General features: G+C 35.6%; 1 protein-coding gene across 5 annotated transcripts in view; it reads right to left on the minus strand.

The window, feature by feature from the left end:
• The window catches only part of Asap (ArfGAP domain of ASAP), a 491,638-nt gene that overhangs the window by 189,999 nt on the left and 279,360 nt on the right, over positions 1-22,279 (minus strand). For all 5 annotated transcript variants that reach the window (XM_081755329.1, XM_081755332.1, XM_081755328.1 and 2 more), the window contains exon 2: positions 21,525-21,597. In XM_081755329.1, the coding sequence (XP_081611455.1) occupies positions 21,525-21,597 (73 nt within the window). The remainder of the gene's footprint in view (positions 1-21,524; positions 21,598-22,279) is intronic.

The raw sequence follows: 22,279 nt of genomic DNA on the forward strand, positions 1-22,279 counted from the left end.
AATCGCGAACAACTAGTAGCTCGCGGGGACATTTTCGGTAGATTGTGTTAACGCTCCGGTTAGCTAACCTTGATTCCTCTGCTGAGCTGACGCTAACGACAAAGGGCGCTGACAACAACAACTGCTTCTTTCTCCCGTGAAACTGCCATTGTCGGTCTCATCTCACAATTGATTGTATACGTGTGATGTTGTGCACGTTGTTTTTCGTGAGTATATTAGACATTTGCTAAACGTTATGTTTTTCGTGAGTATATTAGACATTTGCTAAACGTTATGTTTTTCCTGAGTATATTAGACATTTGCTAAACGTTATATTTTTCGTGAGTATATTAGACATTTGCTAAACGTTATGTTTTTCGTGAGTATATTAGACATTTGCTAAACGTTATGTTTTTCATGAGTATATTAGACATTTGCTAAACGTTATGTTTTTCGTGTGTATATTAGACATTTGCTAAACGTTATGTTTTTCGTGAGTATAGACATTTGCTAACTTGATACTTTGATTTCATATTTACTAGAAATGGGCAATACACAAACCTAAGATTTTAAAAAAATGGTAGTTCTTTTAGTTGGCAGCTCACAGTAGGACTTAAAAGCGGTAGAGACCTGCACGGGCCGAATTTTTTGGTCCGAGCGCAATACAACCCGAATGTACCTAGGCCCGGCCCAGCCAGGGCCCGAAAAGTTTTGCAGATTTTCGACCCGAGCCGGGTCGGCCCGATAAGTTTTTTAAAATCCTTGGCCCAATCCCGGACCGGGCCTGATAAATTTTAAAAAAAAAATAGCTCGAATCTTTCTCAAAATTTAGCATTAAACTTGACCAAACCCTCAGGAACATTTTCTAAACTCTGGTTCACAACCTGACGCTTGCCTTCCGAATGGTACCATTGCCTCCTAGAACTTTGCCTGTCATCGAGAGAACAAAAACTCCATTTCCTGTAACAAAAATCTAACTTAATTGATTTTCAGCATAAAGCGAAGATGGCAATATTGTTTAGCGACGGGCAAAACTTTTTCACCCCTTCTTGTCATATTTTGGGTTCAGTGAAGGTCAAGGTCAGAGCTCAATTTACCGCGCAATGCCTGCAATCCTCTACAGTGAAAGTGGAGTCGCTAAGCAACACAAACTGTAAATAGCTATTGCATTCTTTGTAACATTTTTCACAGGCACACTTCTTCAATGTTTGGCATTATTCCAATTATCGTTTAACGAAAGTCAATAATTATTAAAGAATTACAATTAATTGGTCCCAGCCCGGCCCGGCCCAAAGAAATAACAGAGTCGGCCCGCCCAGGCCCGGTCCGTGCAGGTCTCTAAAAAGCGGTCTGTAGCTTCGAAGCTTCACAAGTTTGGCGACCACTGCTCTACATTGTGGACAAAGATGATCGTGATGAGAACTTAACGAGTTCTTGAGATTGTTTTTATCTACCGTACGGACTGACACACGGACAAACATGGTTTTATATACTGAACGGACGACCCCACTTTCTGTATTAAGCTTAGCTTCTGAAAACACCCCAGGAGAAAGTTCGTTCCATCCTACAATATCTTGCAACTATCACCGACAAACGCGATGGAGTCGTTTCATTTCCTTTCAAAAGCTATTCTAACGAACATCTTCCTTCCTCTGTTGAAAACATTTCCACTCCAATAATTCGGCAAATTGTCTTTTTTACTTCTTATTTGCTTCCAAAAAATCTGTTGGATCCATCAAGTGAGATTTGACAAGAGTCTGTCCGGAGAAGATAACCAGGAAACGCTGGGGAAATAGGGCTTGCTTTCTTCGTCATCTCTTTGACACGAGCTGGTTAGAGTAAAGAAACGAAAGGGTGGGTGAAAAGTGAGAAGAAGAAACACGGATGAGTTCGCAGCTCTGGGATACAAAGTTATACGGAAGGGGCCATTTCTTTTTCTGCTACTCTTTTGGGATTTTTTCCCTTTCTTTTTTTCTTGAGGTCATCTGGAGATGAACACGAGATGAAAGATAGTGACAAACTCAGAAAAAAGGGAGAAATTTGAGTCACAAACAAAGAAAGAAACAAAAATTACTTCTGAAAACTCGAAAGACAATGAAAGCGACCGAAATAAGGTCCACAGTTCTATGAAGTTAGCAGGAAGTGTGACAGTGATAGACAGCAACAGTTCCAAATCTAATTTTACTATCGTCTCTATTAGTCTGACAGGATATTTCATATATAAATTTGAATGTATGTCTGTACACAAATCTAGATTGCTGGATTGTCATAGTACTAGGTAACTAGCAAGGGCGTACCAAGGGAGAAATGATATTAAATACTTGAGTCTAAGGCTCACTGCTATGCCGGCAAGGCTAAACGAGACGGTGATGATGAAAAATGAATGAAATAGTGGAATGAAAAAAGTGGGAGGAAACGGGAGAACCTCGAGGAAACCCACGCACACGGTGTTTGTTCACAACTAAGCGCAATACCTTGGGACTCCGCCGGATCCTGAGCCTTCAAGAAACTTCGTAAATCAACATAAATTTGTATACTTTCTCAAAAAACTATATCCGTTTAACAGGCAAATGATTGATGTAGCATGAACATTATAGAAACTATTTTTTAATATAGGTGGAAGCTTTTACAATTACTTATCGTCTTTTCGGATGCAGAGTAATACCCGTTCAATACTACCAGTACATTGACATAGTGGCTTGTGGTATTGGACCACCAAGTTTGGCCCCTCCCAACCAAAATTTCTGGGTGCGTGCCTGGTAACTATGGGAGACAATAGAGTATTGAGACTTTTCCGGGAACGCCTTCTAATTGGTGCAGATTACGAATATGTGTAAAAATACAAAAACATTATTGACTGCCATTACGCAAAAATAGTACACGTATTTTACATGCAACGTTACATTCTTCAGCGCAGATTTACTTTAGGGCGGCGTAACTATTAACTAGTCCCTAACGATCTTTGGAAAATTTGCGAATCAAATGGAACGCAAAATAATGCAATAAGTAATAATATCTGCAATACCGACTATTGCAAATTAAAACGCAAATCTTGCGTTGCGTTGACGCAAGCCTGTGTGGTACGTAACACACTTATAGGCCCTAGAATTAAATATTGCGATCCCAGTTCGACTGAAATTACTTTATTAATCTCCAAAACTTATCACAATAGTTATTTCAATAAAGTAAAGTATTTTTGTTACTTTTAAACTCCGGTATTTCCTTAATATTTATCATTCATTGTGCACTATTAAAAATACGTTTTAATCATTTAAAGCTTCCTTACTTATTACATATTTAATAGCATCAATAAATCAAGTTTAAACAAATCTGGCCACAAGATTTGTTATCATAAGGTACCGGACTATTGTCTTAGTTGTCCTATAACTAAATATACGTAAATATTATCGTTGCGGGATTTTATGATTTAGGATTTTAGATTTCTAGGCTTTCGGTATATATCGCTATTTAGCCTGTCACGTTTGAGGGATGACGACCCTCGGCGAGCACCTATCCGGGGAAAGAAGGAAGCGGCCTGGGACATATAAGTTAGGTACTACCTCGGCATCTGCCTGGTGTGGTGAATGAGGAAAACCCAGGAAAACCTCATTCAGGGTGGTTGGCCTGAAAAAGCGTTGTACACTTTTTCGACCGAGTGTTCTCAGCGGGAAAACGTTATCGATGCATATTATGGCTCCCGAACTATAAGGAGCATTATTAAATTGGTTGTACAAATTAGTAAAGAACTCTGGACGATAACATGATAATTATTGTTACAGAAAGTTCGCTTCCTTATTGAATGGCCCTTATATATATCACATTTCATCTTGTTTCAATATACTACAATTACGTTTTATTTTATAACTATACTATATTCATATTTTCAAATTATGCTTCATTACTTCCTTCATATGTGGAGAGATCAATACACAGCGTTTATAAATTACAATTAGCAGTTGGTCCATTATACAGGGTGGCCCAAAAGTATGTATACAGCCCCGTACTGATCGGTCATGACATTTTATATCATTAACTTATTGTTATCCATATAGGTTTTCACTTATAACTTCAGCTCGAAACAAACTGAAGCAAGTAAATTCATTATCTTAATCAATTAAAATGTCATACTTGATAGATTCAGGTCTGTATACCTACTTTTGTGACACCCTGTATTATCTTCAATTATTCAAAGAATTACAATGGTTTTAAGGGTAAGCCTGCTATTATTGATAGCTCCTGATTTAACCCACCATCTGATTTAAATACTATCATCATCATCAAGCTGCTGCTATTATTATTATTATTATTATTATTATTATTATTATTATTATTATTATTATTATTATTATTATTAAAGCTTACATATAAACGCCAAAAATTGTGACTTTCGTTTAGTTTGAATCGACTATAGTTACAGTTGGAATCTCCCAAATGTGACATTATGCTTCCCCGAACATAGCTTTACACACATAAATCTTGCTACTTAAAATGTATCACTACTGAAAATGTTTCAACTGCACAGTATTTACATAACAAACTGCACGCAATGTAATGTGAGGGCTATTATCTTGTGCTTCTCTCTAAACTTCCTGCCTACAACGAATCCTCTCCATCCCCAACCTCTTTTGCTCTTATGTGTTTTATCGATCTCTTATTACAGAAACGACCCGGTAGAGGCGCTGGTCTCGCTTTCCGAATTTCGCACAAGACGTTCCACCGCCCGCTGTTCCCGACAAATAAATATACGGACGTTTCTTTGTTGTGTATCTGTTCCTTTTTGTTATTATATTGTATTCTCTACTACATTATGGCTCCACACGAACTGTAGTAGCCTCTTTTCTTTCTCTATCAAACAAGTCAGGTTTATTTGGTTTCGTCTTTTATTTGAAATCAATAAATTCGTTATAGAATATTGGACATTGGATTTTTCTATTCTCTTCTTCAGAGGATCAAAAAGGAAGATAAACTGAGGGAAGAAATGCTGGCTGAAGAGAATAAAATTCAAGCTATATGATGCAACGGTTTCCCTGACTTAACGTTGCTAAAGTTACTTTAATAATTATCTCCTAACTTTTGAGTAACTTTAAACACACAATAACTAATTCTTATTACAATAATGACTCGAACAATTTAAAATATTTTCCTTGATTAAAATAATTTTCTTTCATTAACTCGAATAAGTTCTCGAATAATGTTTTTCTTTTCCAATAATATTCCGCATATTTTTTTTTTCTTTAACAGTTCAATTCTCCGAATAATTACTGGAAAAACTGTGCAATATTTTAGAGTAAATTATCAGGAGAATTGTTTATTATTTTGATTAAGTATTTGAGGAGCTGTTTGTTATTACAATACCCACTCAGATAATGTTTTATAGAATAAATCTTCGAACAATTCTTTTTAACTCGGATAATTGTTTGATAATAGAACAACTCTTCGACCAGATATTCAAATAGCTGTTGAGCGAACAACTATTAAAACAATTGTTTGTTTTTCGAACAGCTATTGATTTGATTTGATTTTAGTGTCCTTTTCAGCAGTGAGGCTACATAAGACGTGGATCTACCTACAGTTTAACGTGGGAGCCTTTCCATATGAGCTCCCGCCAGGAACCAAACTCGGGTTTCTCACGCCAAAGGCACGTACGCTATGTACATAGCCACAACGGAGCTCTCGAACAGCTATCGAAACAACTTTTGGAACAGTTGTGTTACGAACAGGTATTCGAACAAATATCAATCGAATAACTATTTGAACAATTGTTTATTAATTGAACAATATTTAAACAATTATTTGTTAAACAATTGAGCAACTATTCAAATAATTGTTGATCAAGTCACTATTCGAATAGCTATTCAAACAACTGTTAATCGAACACCTATTCGAACAGCTATTAAGACAACTTTAATAGAACAACTATTCAACGAATTTATTGTTATTGAAACAGCTATTCAAACACCTGTGAATAATTTGTATACTATTCGAACAACTGTTTATTAACTGAACAATTATTTTTTAATTGAACAGTTTTTCAAACAACTGTTAATCGAACAACTATTTGAACAATTGCTTGTTATTCGAACAGTTATTCAAACAACCATAAATAATTTGAACACTATCCGAACAATTGCTTATTAATTGAACAATTGTTTATTAACTACACAGCTTTTGAACAAACCGTTAATCGAATATTTGTCTTTATTTTTCGAACGCTGTTAATCGAACAACTACTAGAACAATTCTTTGTTCATTAAACAACTATTCGAACAATTATTTATTCACTGAATAATATGTTTTTCGAACAGTGATTATAAAGACTTGTAAGTTATTTGAAAAACTGTTTGTTAATCGAGCAATTGTTTATTAACTGAACAATTGTTTGTTAATCGAACAGCTTTTCAAACAACTATTAATTGAATAATTGTTTATTTTTCGAGCAGTTACTCAAACAGCTGTTAATCGAACAATTATTCGAACAATTGCTTGTTGTTTGAAGAGCTATTCAAACAACTGTAAATTATCCGAACAACTGCTTACTAATTGAACAACTGTTTTTAACTGAACAGCTTTTAAAACAACTGTCAATCGAACAAGTGCTTATTTCTCGAGCAGCTATTCAAACAGCTATTAATCGAACAACTATTCAAACAATTGTTTACTCATTGAATAATATTTTTTCGGACAGTTATTATAACGACTGTAAGTTGTTTGAACAACTGTTTGTTAATCGAACAGCTTTTCAAACAATTGTTAATCAAACAACTATAAGATATATGAACAATTGTCTTTTTCGAACAGCTATTAAACAACTGTAAGTTATTTGAATAAATGTATTCATGGAACAAATTGTGTATCGACCAACTACTCAAACAACTAAGTAATTCGAACAACTCATGATATTTGAATAAAGTGTTCAAACTGTTCACAATTTCAAAGCTTAATTTTGAAAAGAAAGTCTCGTTATATTGAATAGTTGTTCACAATATTGTTCTACATTTCGTTCGAAAACCATTTGAAAGTCATTAAAAGAAATCAGAATAATTGAAAGCGTAAAAAAGAATTAAATTTCAAACAAAATAACACCTATTATTATAATCTCGTTCACTTTGCAAATTATTTCTTAATAATACGATTCTTCTATTAGAATATACGATCCTTGCACCTCTCGTGTTACTTTTAAAACACCATGTAATCCTAATTGGACTGAATTTGTTCGGTACGGAACAAGATCCACTCGCTACTATTTGTTTCTGTTGTGATAAACTTTGGGATTCCTAAGCCACAGATATTGGGAATTCAGCCAACAATAACGTACGTTACAAATCGATGAGTGTTCGAACACGGGACGGATACTTTCGATATATGTCCATAAAGAAAGAAAACAAGGCAGAGCAGAAGAAATCCCCAGAGAGCAACCAGGAACCAGACCCATAAAGTTACACACAGATGTGAAGGTAGCGCTCCACTATATTCCAGCTCTCGCCAGCGCCCTGGGGACTCACACGCTGATGAAATTATAACGTTACTAGCCTGGAATCGAAACCGTGCCGCCCAGCTACGCTTTTGACATCGCGTCTTATCGAAACTGCTACACTGGTTTCCTGAAACGTATTTCTTGCAGGAAATAAAAGAACAAAATGTCTGGGCCATCTTCTTTAACAACAGGGAGACAGAACTTTCCTTCCTGTAATTCTTTTGTTGTGCCAATCGATCTAGATTGAATTTACTTCAAATCCCTCTGGATGTAGAGAGAGAGAGAGAGAGAGAGAGAGAGAGAGAGAGAGAGGAAGGGAACAAAGTTGGTTTCATCATTTCAGAATAAATACAGTACGACAAGAAGATACATATATATCTGAAAGGCTTGAACTGGAAAACATAACAATGTTTCTAGCTTTTCTTTGGATCATTTAATCTTAGAAAACTCCATTTTAACTTCAGTAATAGTCTTAATTTTACGTTTATTAATTTATAACATGGAAGTTCGTTGTGAGCGTAATACTGCAAATTATGGATGCGTTAAAATATCAAATAATACTTTTGATAAAGTGGATACTTTCGAATATCTGGGATCAGTATTAACAGACCAAAATCATATTCACGAAGAAATTAAACGTCGATTAAAGGCAGGGAATTCGAGTTATTATTCAATTCAAAATCTTTTGTCGTCGGGAACTCTGTCCAGTGTGAAACTTAAAATATATAAAACGATAATCATGTCTGTTGCTCTGTATGATTGCGAAACATGGTCGCTAAGTCGAAAGGAAGAACATAGACTGAAAGTATTTGAAAACAAGATCCTGAGACGAATATTCGGACCCATGAGGAACGGGAATGGGGAATGGCGGAAACTTCATAACGAGGAACTACATAATTTATACGGTTTACCAAACATTGTTAGGGTCAAGTCTAGAACGCTCAGATGGACAGGTCATGTAGCCATGATGGAAGAAGGCAGGAAGGCTTTCAAAGTCTTAACATTAAGACCAATCGGAAAACGACCATTAGGAAGATCTAGGAGCAGATGGGAGGACAATATTAACATGGAACTCGCAGATAGGAATACAAAGTAGAAACTGGATCTAGTTAGCTAGGAATAGAAGTCAATGAAGAGGTTTTTTTGAACGCGGCATTGAACCTCCGGATTCCATAGGCCATAGAATTAGTTAATTAGTTATAACATTTAAAAAGAAGTTTAAAGATGAGAGTTGTACCAATCAGCAGATTTCATTCTAAATTGAAGAAAATGATAATGGGCGCGTGTAAAATTCCCATGTGTGGTTTTCCAGAAATAACTCAAAATTGATTATGTACGACAACAACGCCATCTATTGACATGAAACTGATACTGAAATATACCATCGTTGAGTTTTTTTCCTCATTACGACACTAGATGGACAACTGAACACAGTATGGCTAATTAGATATACCGCAAAATAATAATAATAATAATAATAATAATAATAATAATAATAATAATAATAATAATAATAATAATAATAATAATATTATTAACTATTAAGCTATTGTCTAAGATGAGAGATATATCAATCTATAGATCACACTGACCAGACAAAATGATGCATTTGAGGACAAATCCTCATGCGTAGTTTTTGAGAAAAAAATAATTGTTTTACGGCTCTAAAAGCCATATTGTTTGTTGCCTCTAATAACTCTTAATCTTTTTTCTGTTGGAACAAAAACAATAAAAGATAGTGAGAAGCTATTTTTTTTTCATTTACTCTGGAATTGATTTAGCATTCAAAGAATAGGATCATCATCTCTGTTTATCCTATATTCAAACCGTAATTGGTAGAAAAAGTGGTTTTGGCTTCAACATTGATCGCCATAAACTAACGTAGTAGATAGCCAAAAGAATCAAGAATATATTCCATATGCACTAAAAATGGTTCCAATATTGTGAAAATATGACAAACCAAACTTCTTCACGTGGTATACACGTGACACTGCTACTTTATATATATATATATATATATATATATATATATATATATATATATATATATATATATATATATATATATATAACAAAATCACTTGGCTTAATAGCCCTTTTGGGCCTGAGCCGCTCCAGTGCCATCTGTTAGCGACCAGCTGCATTACGTTCAGTCCAGCGACAAATACGTAGTCAGCGAGCTACGTTGCACTGTCTCTAACAGGCCTATCAGGAGCTTTCTAAACATAGTGGCCATCACGTCTTTATTCATGTAACTCCCCAGTTTGCTTCACGACGCTAGTGGAAGTACCGGCCGGGAATCGTACCTGGGACCTAGCGGACATAAGCTCAACACTAACACGACTACGATGTTCCTTTGTAGATAGAAGGGTTGACAAAAGAGAATTGATTTAAACAGCAAAGTGCTATCTTAACTTCCTACAATTTTCATAGCAAACTGTTAGCTAAGACATAAACAATATTTCTCTGTTGGTACGTGTGTTTCTCTTTCATGCTGCTTTACATTTAAGGTTTTAGCACAGCGGGTGAAAACACAAGACAAGGATTAAATTATATTTGTTCAGAGGCCAATGAAATTCTTGCCTGTTTGCTCCTTCCTTAATTGGCAATCTAAGCAAAATTCAGCGCATGAAACCTCCATCTCCCGCAAAACACGGCACTTCAACAACAATAAAAGCAAAACGGCACGAAAATGGATAATTAGAATGACAGTTATCAATTAGATTTTTTTCTCTCTCTCTCTCTCTCTCAGTCTAACACACTTTACTCCTTCTGCACCCACGTTAGCTGCTCATTACCTCATGGGGAACATTTCAGAGTGCGAAGCGCGTACACAATAGAACCAGTCACGTTGGTTGTTAACTGCCAACGTAAAATTTTAAACAAAAAGAAAAATCTACCATAGAACAGGAGTTGAATTAATTTTTAAAAAATCAATTAAATAATTTTCCGTTAATTAACTTCTCATATCTCACTCATAAGAGTTTTCATCTTCCCTGTACTAACACATTCAACCTTTAAAAAGTTTCTATCATTAGCTAGATCTGACACAACACGCTTAACGAACTGAAATGCATTTGGGTGCGGACTCCCGAGACATTCCCGAGGTAATATAGAAAATCTTGTCGTCTTGATTTACTTCATACCAGGGCCGTGCCGTGGAAAATCAGCGTTCGGGGCGAGAGTATACGACGGCGTCCCCATACATATATTCCAAACAATTTTTCGTATCTTTTTCCTTTTTTCTCCCGAATTTTTCGCCCCCTTATTTGGCGCCCGGGGCCGTCGCCCCACTCGCCTCCTCCAACGGCACGGCCCTGCTTCATACCATTAACTAAGTGATTCATACTAGCTTTGCTATATTAAACTAGGTGGCCCAGCGTAGCGTAGTCAATAACGCTCCCGCCTTCGGTGCGAGTAGTCCCGGGTTCGATTCCCGGTGGGGGCACTCGGTCGAAAAGTGTAAAACACCGTGAATGAAGTTTTCCTCATTCACACCAGGCAAATGCCCGGGGTTGGTACCTAACTTATAGGTCCCAGGACGCTTCCTTCCCCAATCCTTTATTCCTTCTTTTTCTCCGGAGTGTGTGCTCGCCGAGAGACGTCATCCCTCAAACGTGACGTGCTAAATGGCCAGATGCCGAAAGCCCAGAAATCTAAATCCTTAAGAGTCTTCATCCCGGCGAAATTAAAATACCGCTAATTTTAAAGTAATTATATGATATCCTCAAACAGATAAAAGATAATCGAAATGTGGAGCAAGAGCGGCCTAGACAATATTATTTTACATGAGAAACCGTTATCACGACTCACTTATCTGCTTTCGATTTCGAGCCATTTTGAAAATCAGCATTTATTTTCGCGTTTCTAAACAGCTGAAAACGAAAAGCCACTAGGTGACTTGTGATAACGGTACCTCACGCAAAATAATATTGTCTAGGTCGCTCTTGTTCCATATTTCAATTATCTTTTATCTATTTGAAGATATCACATAATTACTGTAAAATTAGCGGTATTTTAATTTCGCCGGGATGAAGACTCTTAAGTAAAATAGAAATATAAATCATTGAACAAAGCAACGTTTATTTGAAAATAATAAATGTGTAACAGTTTCGCTAACTAATTGTAAACACTGTAAACATTGTAAACACTGTAGGTTAGATGAAGCCAATATATTGTCAGTTGGTAAAACTGTTGCACATTTATTATTTTTAAATAAAGTTGCCTTGTTCAGTGATTTCTGTTTCAAGTCTAAAATCATACCAGTGTTGTTTGGTTGAAAGTCAACTATAATTATGGCCTTTCAGCTGGTGCAGTGATTAGCGCGTGCGGGCTTTTGATGCACCAAGTTTGCGGGTTCTATTCCCGCTAAGAGAGCATTGCATGCATTAATATGTCGGAACAAACCTTAAACTGTGTTTGTTCATGGCTTATACAGCCTTGATGGTGACAAAGAACGCTAAACTTCAAAACCAACGAATTATAACTGTATAAAGATTATGCAATTTTGTTTTTTCTTGAGTAAAGGAGTGCACTTCTTTATTGTTTAAAAGTATACTAACTGAACCTGTGTCATTTACACAGCGCACAGTTCTAATATGAGCGTGAATCTCCTTCCCCACTTCTCACTATATCCGTGCAAGTTCCTTTACGAACACAAAAAGGGACAAAAAGACACTTAAAAGGAGTGAATTGATATAAACAAACATATAAATGTAGTATTTTAATATATAGTGTGTTAGGGTGAGTTTGTGGCATGATACCAAATGCAAATACTTTTTTCTTATAATTCCATATCCGAGTACGCCTCATTGTGGGTCCACAAGCTTTGGAAGTTGCCAGGTTGTAATAGGTTTAGTCACTCAGATCAAAGCAAAGCGCCTGAAATGTCTATCAGCCCACTCCACGTAGCTCCTCTACTGATTGCCTTTCATACGGATCAATAGGACCAAAACGAAGCCTAAAGTGTGGAATAGAAAAATAAAGGATTTTTTTTTTAAAATTCGAATAGCAACTGGCAAATCTACACAAAATTTGGAATCGACCAGCGAAAACGGCACGTTTCTAGCACTTGTCGTTTTGGAGATCTCATTGCCGAAAGAATTGGTCACAAACATATAAACTTCTCCAACATTTTAATAGATAGACTAGCTGAACCTGCGCTCTCTACATAGCGCATCATTCACATACGAGCATGAATCTCCTTGTTATTCCTCACATCTGTCTGTACATGTTCCTTTACAGACGTAAGTGAAAGACGTCTTGATAAAAGTAGGCAAGAGATACCGTACAATATCTCGCAAGATTTGAACCTACCTCCGATTGGGGCTTTTAATTTATGTATGATCACTGTTTTGTTTCTTCTTGCATGCAGTATGTAATAAGCAAATACATTACACACAGAATTAATTATAATGTCAGTGATATATGGTGTTCATTGGCAAAACCTCCAAACAATAAAGATTCATCTTAGACTGGAGAAATGATTATCCATCATTTTTCATTGATATAGTCTAATTTGACCATTCAACAAACGCCTGAAAGATATGCAACTCATGTATACAATTATGTGGTGTTGGAATGTATAATGCGCAGGATATGATGCTTTAGTTTTTTTTTTTTAATTTCAACACTTCCAGTGTACCAGTAAGAATGTAATAAAGAAATAATGGTCATGTTTTTTTTAAAAAAATATTCAATTATAACTAGACAATCTGTCCAAAATTTGCAATCGATCAGTGAAAACTTCATCTTTCTAGAACCTGTAATTTCTGAGATCTCATTGTCGAAAGGATTGACCACAAACATATAAACGTTCACAAACGTATAGTTTAAATTAACTCCAAAGATGGCAGCACAGCTCATTTGCATTGATTTTAGGGAAGGCTTATTAAAATACAGAGACTTTGAAAAATAGTTTTAAAACAAACTTTATATATAAAAAGATGTGTTTAAATAATTGATCTGAAGTACACATACTTTAAAATATTGTCTTTTTTAAACGTGTAATCAGAAATAACCGTAAATCAAAGGTTTTAAATCTAATGTTATAGGTTGGAGCTCAGTCGCTCTTAATTGCTACTGTAGCATTTTAATAGATGGATTATTATTGTGTGAAATGGAAACGATTCCTACGTGCGTGACGTTCTCAACAGAAGCTCAAAGAAATACGTAGTTTTTGACATACAGAATGCCTAACGAATAATGAGGCAACCATAGCTGCCACTATATTTAGTGAGAAGTGGTTTTGTACGCTTATGAACAGAAGGTATTCTGGTTCTAGAAATTGCAGTTGGTTGGTTTGGCGGCGTTTAACGCGAATTTAGTTTCGAAGTTATATAAGATCTGGGCTTACCACTTAGAGTAGGCTCCCAACCAGAGATGGAATGGGTTAATGGGTCGTGGGTCTAAAGGACGTGATCCAGCACCCACCGTGACCTACTACGACCCAGTCGCTCCGTGCATTGTAGACAGCATTTTTTGAATTTGTCTATGTTTTACTTTTAAGGCGTCCATTGTTCTTCCTTTTTCATTTGTTTCTATTTACTTATCTGAGATGAGTATATCTAAGTGAAAAAAAAAACTTCAGACACTTTTGGATATTGATATTTGTAATTGTAATAGTAGCAATAGGACTTACTACTTGGCTTTCGAGAGACAGTCGAATTTTACAGTTTTTTCCCCTTTACGTTGGCCTCTTATTCTTGACTTGAGATTTTCAAATTTCACTCCATTTTCTACTAAAAAGTAACTGTAATTCAACAAGAAAATAATTATATATGATAGTTAAATTGAAATTCATCGTAATTTGGCCTATGACAAACACTTTACCATTTTAATATCGTGAAGGTCAGATCCGCTGGTACTATAACAGAGCGGTGTTTGAGCGATTGACCGTAGAAATTCGAACTCTGAGTAGTGATAATTTCACAGCCTTGTTTTACTACAACTGTAAACCCAGTAAAGTCTGTGGAGAGGATGGCGCGGATCACGAGTCAGGGTTGATGACGATGGGTTTTGGTAGGTATTGGGTCAGAGTGGATCGTGGAAGATTGTTGGTCAGTGGGTCATGGGTCAAGTTTTCATTGACCCATGCCATCTCTGTTCCCATCCACATTCATAAGATCCCGCCAGGAATGATATCCGTGTCTCCCGTCCCGAAAGGCATGTACACTAATCATATAACCATGAACGAGCTCTAGAAATCCTACTGTTGAGAGGAATTGATTAAAGTTCCAAGCCGGTAGTGCAGACATCTGTGGCGCCAAAAAAAATAAATAAATAAACTTTCGGTTCGAAATTCACATATTTTTCATAGAAATTTACATGAGAAGAAAAAAACTGTTAATGGATATGGACATTGAAGGCAAGACATTATTATTATTATTATTATTAACGATTAGAATTTTCGATTCCGGTGATACATCAGGATACTGAGATATTTGCCCGTTTGTATATTGTGTGATTACAAAGTACATCAGGTCATTACTTCTTAGTTATAAATTTTTAGTTAGTACGATTATATCAGGGAGGGATACCTTTTGGATCCTACAATTGTATCACGACATTACTTCTGAGGTATAATTTTCAGTTCCTACAATTATATCAGGGAGGGATACCTTTTGGATCCTACAATTGTATCAGGACATTACTTCTGAGGTATAATATTCAGTTCCTACAAATATATCAGGGAGGGATACCTTTTGGATCCTACAATTGTATCAGGACATTACTTCTGAGGTATAATTTTCAGTTCCTACGATTATATCAGGGAGGGATACCTTTTGGATCCTACAATTGTATCACGACATTACTTCTGAGGTATAATATTCAGTTCCTACAAATATATCAGGGAGGGATACCTTTCGGATCCTACAATTTTATCAGGACATTACTTCTGAGGTATAATATTCAGTTCCTACAAATATATCAGGGAGGGATACCTTTTGGATCCTACAATTGTATCAGGACATTACTTCTTAGGTATAATATTCAGTTCCTACAAATATATCAGGGAGGGATACCTTTTGGATCCTACAATTGTATCAGGACATTACTTCTGAGGGATAGCTTTCAGTTCCTACGATTATATCAGGGAGGGATACCTTTTGGATCCTACAATTGTATCAGGACATTACTTCTGAGGTATAATTTTCAGTTCCTACAATTATATCAGGGAGGGATACCTTTCGGATCCTACAATTGTATCAGGACATTACTTCTGAGGTATAATTTTCAGTTCCTACGATAATATCAGGGAGGGATACCTTTTGGATCCTACAATTGTATCAGGACATTACTTCTTAGGTATAATATTCAGTTCCTACAAATATATCAGGGAGGGATACCTTTTGGATCCTACAATTGTATCAGGACATTACTTCTGAGGGATAGCTTTCAGTTCCTACGATTATATCAGGGAGGGATACCTTTTGGATCCTACAATTGTATCAGGACATTACTTCTTAGGTATAATATTCAGTTCCTACAAATATATCAGGGAGGGATACCTTTTGGATCCTACAATTGTATCAGGACATTACTTCTGAGGTATAATATTCAGTTCCTACAAATATATCAGGGAGGGATACCTTTTGGATCCTACAGTTGTATCACGACATTACTTCTGAGGTATAATTTTCAGTTCCTACGATTATATCAGGGAGGGATACTTTTTGGATCCTACAATTGTATCAGGACATTACTTCTGAGGTATAATTTTCAGTTCCTACGATTATATCAGGGAGGGATACTTTTTGGATCCTACAATTGTATCAGGACATTACTTCTGAGGTATAATTTTCAGTTCCTACGACTATATCAGGGAGGGATACTTTTTGGATTCTACAATTGTATCAGGACATTATTTCTGAGGGATAATTTTCAGTTCCTACGATTATATCAGGAACGGATATTTTTTGGATCCTACAATTGTATCAGGACATTATTTCTGAGGAATAATTTTCAGTTCCTACGATTATATCAGGGAGGGATACTTTTTGGATCCTACAATTGTATCAGGACATTACTTCTGAGGTATAATATTCAGACCCTACAATTAAATCAAGGCATTATTTCTGAGTTATCACCTTCGGTTCCATATGATAATATCAAGGCATTACTTCTGACTAGAGATGACTTCAAAGTTGAACCTTGAATCTAAGAATAACTTTCATATTTGCTGAAAGGCTTTGTCGAGGAAGTTCCAAAACAGGTTTTAATTCCTTGCCCGGAGGTGACTCCACCCCTTCAGGGTTGGAAATGTATAGAACTTGACCTATATGTCCTATATATCAAAGTACTCCGCATGACTAGTAGATTAGGAATATAATATGCACTACCCAATTACATCCTATATCAAGGTAACAAACCCAAAAAATGACTATTTCACTATAAATATCCTTCATAAGTAGAAGCTTTGCTTTGTATATACTTAAATACAAACAATTTTCTGAGCAAAACAATATGTTCACATTTAAAAAGTACATACGTGTTACAGTTTCGGCAACTAACACGTATATAGTTTTTAAATCTGAATATATTGTTTTGCTCAGAAAATAGTTTATTTGTGGTTAAATATAAATATCCGATATTAGTGAACCTCACTGTCACGCTGTAGAGTCATTGCGAGACTTGAGTTACGTGCCCCTTACAGCTTAAAAACAAAGGCCAAGTCCTGGCAGCAGCATCCTGCCAGGACCGTGACGCGTGAATTACATGGCTCTCACACATAGCCAAAACTAAAGCCAAGCTCCGGCAAACAACATCCAGCCGGAGCTTCCTTCCCTCTTATTACCCAGGCCTTGTTGTAGCTAAAGGGGTTAACACCTGAAGGGTCCAATCGCATTTATATAGCTACAAAGAAAGGGCTGTTCGGATCGAATAAATGAGCTCGAATTACCACCACGACTAGTTTTCCCTAATTAGTAACTCAAAATCTATTGAACGTTTTTGTACCATGTGACCTATCAAACAACTAGTCTAGATGACCAGTTGATGAATGCACAATGAACGTACTGGTCTGACAATGTACATAGGCGAAATCGTGGAAAATGTAGAAATTGAAATACGTATACCGATGTGTCAGATCTAGGCACAACAATGAGTCATATTAGTTGTGATACCAAATGACTTACTGTTAACTGGATACTATGGGTATGTTTCTCTTAATTTTACGGGTACTAATATAAGATATTTATGGTGAAATAATCATGTTTATTTGTTATTGTTGTTGTTTTATTCATTAATATAGGATATAACTGATTAGTGCATATTATACTCTTAATCCAATAGTCATGCAGATCACTTTGATACGTAGGACATATAGATCAAGTTGTTTTATATATTAACAACCCTGAAGGGCTGGGGTCATTTCCGGGCAATGAATTGAAACTTGTTTTGGAACTTACTCGACAAACCCTTTCAGGAAATATATAGCTTATCCCCAGATTCAAGGTCCAATTTTGAAGTCATCCCTGATGAGTTATAATTTTCAGTTTCTACGATTATATCAGGACATTACTCCTGATCTGAGGGATAATTTTTGGATCCTACAATTGTATCAGGACATTACTTCTGAGGTATAATTTTTGGTTCTATGATCATATCTGGACGGTGAAAGGTTTGTTGAATTCAGTTATAGAGATTGATCAATACCAATAACCGTTTCTAGGAAACAAAATTTATGGAGATAAATTTCAAGGACGTACAGACATCATGACGGAAGGTTATAGAAGATTCATCAATATCGTAAGCTGTTTTGTCCGACATAGAATACAGAACGCGAATTCACACAGATCCCTTCTTACACTGGTAAAACTGCTATTTCAATTTACGTCCTAGTGTTCACCGTACACTAATTTCAAATTAAGGAGGTTTCAAATATTTTCTAATCAGAAGTTGTTCTCATCTCAAAGCAATAAAAAGATAATGTCTTTTAGCAGCTGTGTTGTTCTCCTTGCCTTCAGTAATTAAAAGCAACAAATAAAAGTGTTATTACATTATTTCAGTTGAGTATCAGAAGAGGTTTCAAACAGAGAAAATTGATCATCATATCGCACCACATAACAAAAAGCAGTATTAATCTTTTTTTTTTCTAAGCTCCTCCATCTCCACTCCCTCAAGTTTCTACGAAATTAATTTCGGAGCTTGTGTTGGCGGTAACTACTTGTTAATTAAGTTGATATCATTTTGATGCAGCTAAATGAGAATTGCCTCTGGTAACAAGATAATTAAAAACACCGACACTTTCTCTCATTCCTTCCAAGTCTCTGGATCTATGATGTAATTACGACTGAAGGTGGATAAGCTTAGTGTCTATGCATGAGATTATGAGATCAGAAATGTTTTGAGGTAAAGTTGAGGCAGCGTCTTAGCCATGATTATGTATCGGCATTTTATAGGTGCCTTCATCCATCATTACAGCTACTCTGTGAAAATTGGTAGGTCATTTGCCATAAATTTATAACTTCCATGCACCATGATCTCATCCATCATTAGAGGTACTCAGTCATTATTGGCAGGTCACTTGCCACAAATAGAAACTTCCATGCACCATGATCTCATCCATCATTAGAGGTACTCAGTCATTATTGGCAGGTCACCTGCCACAAATAGAAACTTCCATGCACCATGATCTCATCCATCATTAGAGGTACTCTGTCGTTATTGGTAGGTTACTTTCCACAAACTGAAAAACTTCCATCCACCATGGTCTTCAGCTTTTCGTCTTTACGTAGGAATTTTCTGTTTTATACTGTCAATCAATTGTAGCCACTTTAGCTCGCTCCCTCTTTTTCCTGCCACTGTGCCTTTTAGTATGTCCTTCATCATAAAGTTCCTTCTCAACCAATTTCTATCTATGCTGACTATATCACCTATTTAACGCAACTTAGTCGAGAAAATTAGAGCCTTATCTCCGTACTGCTCAGACCTTTCCGCTGCTTTAATTGCTAGCACGCATTTGCTTTTGATTCATAGGGCCTGTTCGATTCCCAGAGGGAGGGTTTTGAAATATGAACGCATTATGGCGGTTCGGATTCCACCTTCAACTATGGGTCCACGTCTCATATAAAATCAATGCTGAATAGGGATGATAAATCCCAACCAATCAATCTATATTCTCAGTAGGCTACCCAGGAGGAATCTCTATGCCCTTAACATTGTCAAAGAGTAATTTTGAGCATCTATCTTTCTCTATTTTTCTAATTAGTTACACAAATAACCTTGGCTTCGATGTGTCACGAAGTTTTATTAATCTAGGAAAGAAATTTGCTTAAGTTACAAAGCCAATTAGTTTTGGAAAATTGCTTTGGGATCTGTTTAAAAAGCTTTGTTATTTTACAATATACTGGGTAACAAACATATTTACAACACACAACAACTCAAGTATCATTCAATTCATGAATTTTTATTAGTTAATATAGCCTTTGGAATTTTTGTGATTTTCTTTATTTTTGCAATCCGTTCGAAAGACTCGAAATTACTGTGTATATATAATGACTTATCTAGAAGGATAGAGTTATTTTAATATACTTTTGAGCAAAAAGGCAAGAAAGAAAGAAAGAAAGAGCATTTTCGCTTTGAATAATACGGAATATATGTCCTTTTCCATAAGAATTACATTTTAAAAAATAAAAAGGTTTTCAATTTTTTGCCTTTTCTCTGAGGACATTTCCTTCGGTATTCTGAAGGCACATGTAATAATAATATGTCATACCAGATTAGTGTCATATCGAGTAACTTGGTCATTACTACATCCGCTAGTGGGCGCTATTCTCGCAAGCATATAACAGTATTGTCAAGTCTATTTGTAAGTTATTTTTATAACGAAAGCTAGCACTTCCTTCGCAATTACGTGTTTTAAATTTAATAAGAATAAGAATGTTAAACACAAACCCACAAATTACGGAACAATTGTGCGAGATAATGAATGTTGTACTTCGGCGTTCCCTTGTAAGGAATTGTCGGTGTCCCATTGTAAGTAGTACTGGTAAATGAGCAACAAAAAAAGATAAAATAAAATAGTGGTGATAACGCCGATCCTTGTGGGACACCGGACAGAAATGGGATATAATAACTGATTATTGTGTTAGCGGCAATTAAGCGACACGGTTGAAAAGGAAATTATATAAGGCTTACAGGACCTTTAAAATGAAAAACAAAAATAATTATTATTATTACTACTACTACTACTACTACTACTACTACTACTACTACTACTACTACTACTAATAATAATAATAATAATAATAATAATAATAATAATAATAATAATAATAATAATAATAATGTATTATACGAGATACCGAGTCATATCGAGTAAGCCGTGCTTGGTTATTAGTGCGTTAGCTAGTGACACTATTCTCTCAACAACGTAACAGTATTGCTAAGTCAATTGGTATTCTATTTTCATAACGAGAGCTAGTACTTCCTTCTCAATTACATGTTTTAAATGTAAGAATAAAAATATTAAATACTAATCCACAAATTACGAGAAAATTCTGCGAATCAGAATTTTGTTCTTTGGTGTTTCCTTGTAAGGAATTGTCGGCGTTCCCTTCTAATATTAGTAAATCAGAACGAAAAAAAAAATAGAACAAAACAGTGGCGATAACGCCGATCCTTGAGGGACACCGGACGCAAATGCAACATAGTGACTGATTATTATATTAGTGGCAATTTAAGCCATACGGTTGAATATATATATGTATATAGGGTTACAGGATCTTTAAAATGAAAAACAAAAATCAATAATAAAAAATGTCGTGTTTTCGAAAAGGCTGTTTCATCTATGTAGATATCCTTAGAAAAATGCGGCTCAGTCTGAACTCATTCCATTTCATTCTTAGTAATTAGGATCAGCAAGAATTAAGGGAACAAAGTGAAGGATTAGAGGTCACAAACCTATGATATTGAAGGAAGAGTAAAGTTTTAAAAATGATCACCCCTTACTAAATAGAAAACAGACAGAACCCTATTTTCCACACAAAAAACACACTTAACAAGAGGTGCTATATGTGTGTTAACATTATATTGTTCTCATTAATATTAAATTTTGATCTATACTCACAATTGCCACTATGGTAGATGGCCTTTACAGCTTTCTTCATTTTGGTCAGTCCGTCACGATCGAAGTCCAGGGTCTGCAAATAAATTATACACATTTTAATGAAGTTATTAGTTAATTGACATACTCACACAAAATGTTTACATATTCTAGAAGACTGCCATAAATCTTCTATATACTGTATATATAAGCTAGTGTGAGTTCGTTTGTTAGCTCATTACGCAATAACTACTGAACCAGTTACAATTATAATTGGCATGACTGAAAATAAAATTGTCAGTTTAACGTCCCACGCGTATGCCCTTTAGGTTAAGAGTCTTCATCCCGGCGAAATTAAAATACCACTAATTTTACAGTAATTATGTGATATCTTCAAATAGATAAAAGATAATTGAAATATGGAACAAGAGCGCCCTAGACAATATTATTTTGCGTGAGGTACCGTTATCACAAGTCACCTAGTGGCTTTTCGTTTTCAGCTGTTTAGAAACGCGAAAATAAATGCCGATTTTCAAAATGGCTCAAAATCGAAAGCAGATAAGTGAGTTGTGATAACGATATCTCATGTAAAATAATATTGTCTAGGGCGCTCTTGTTCCACATTTCGATTATCTTTTATCTATTTGAAGATATCACATAATTACTGTAAAATTAGCGGTATTTTAATTTCGCCGGGATGAAGACTCTTAAAGGGAGACGATGATCAAAGCAAGTGAATGAGAATGAAAGAATTGGAGGAATCAAAAAGTAAGAAGAAA

Source organism: Thermobia domestica, chromosome 4, assembly GCF_964235325.1.
Source record: "Thermobia domestica chromosome 4, izTheDome1.hap1.1, whole genome shotgun sequence".
Lineage (NCBI taxonomy): Eukaryota > Metazoa > Arthropoda > Insecta > Zygentoma > Lepismatidae > Thermobia > Thermobia domestica.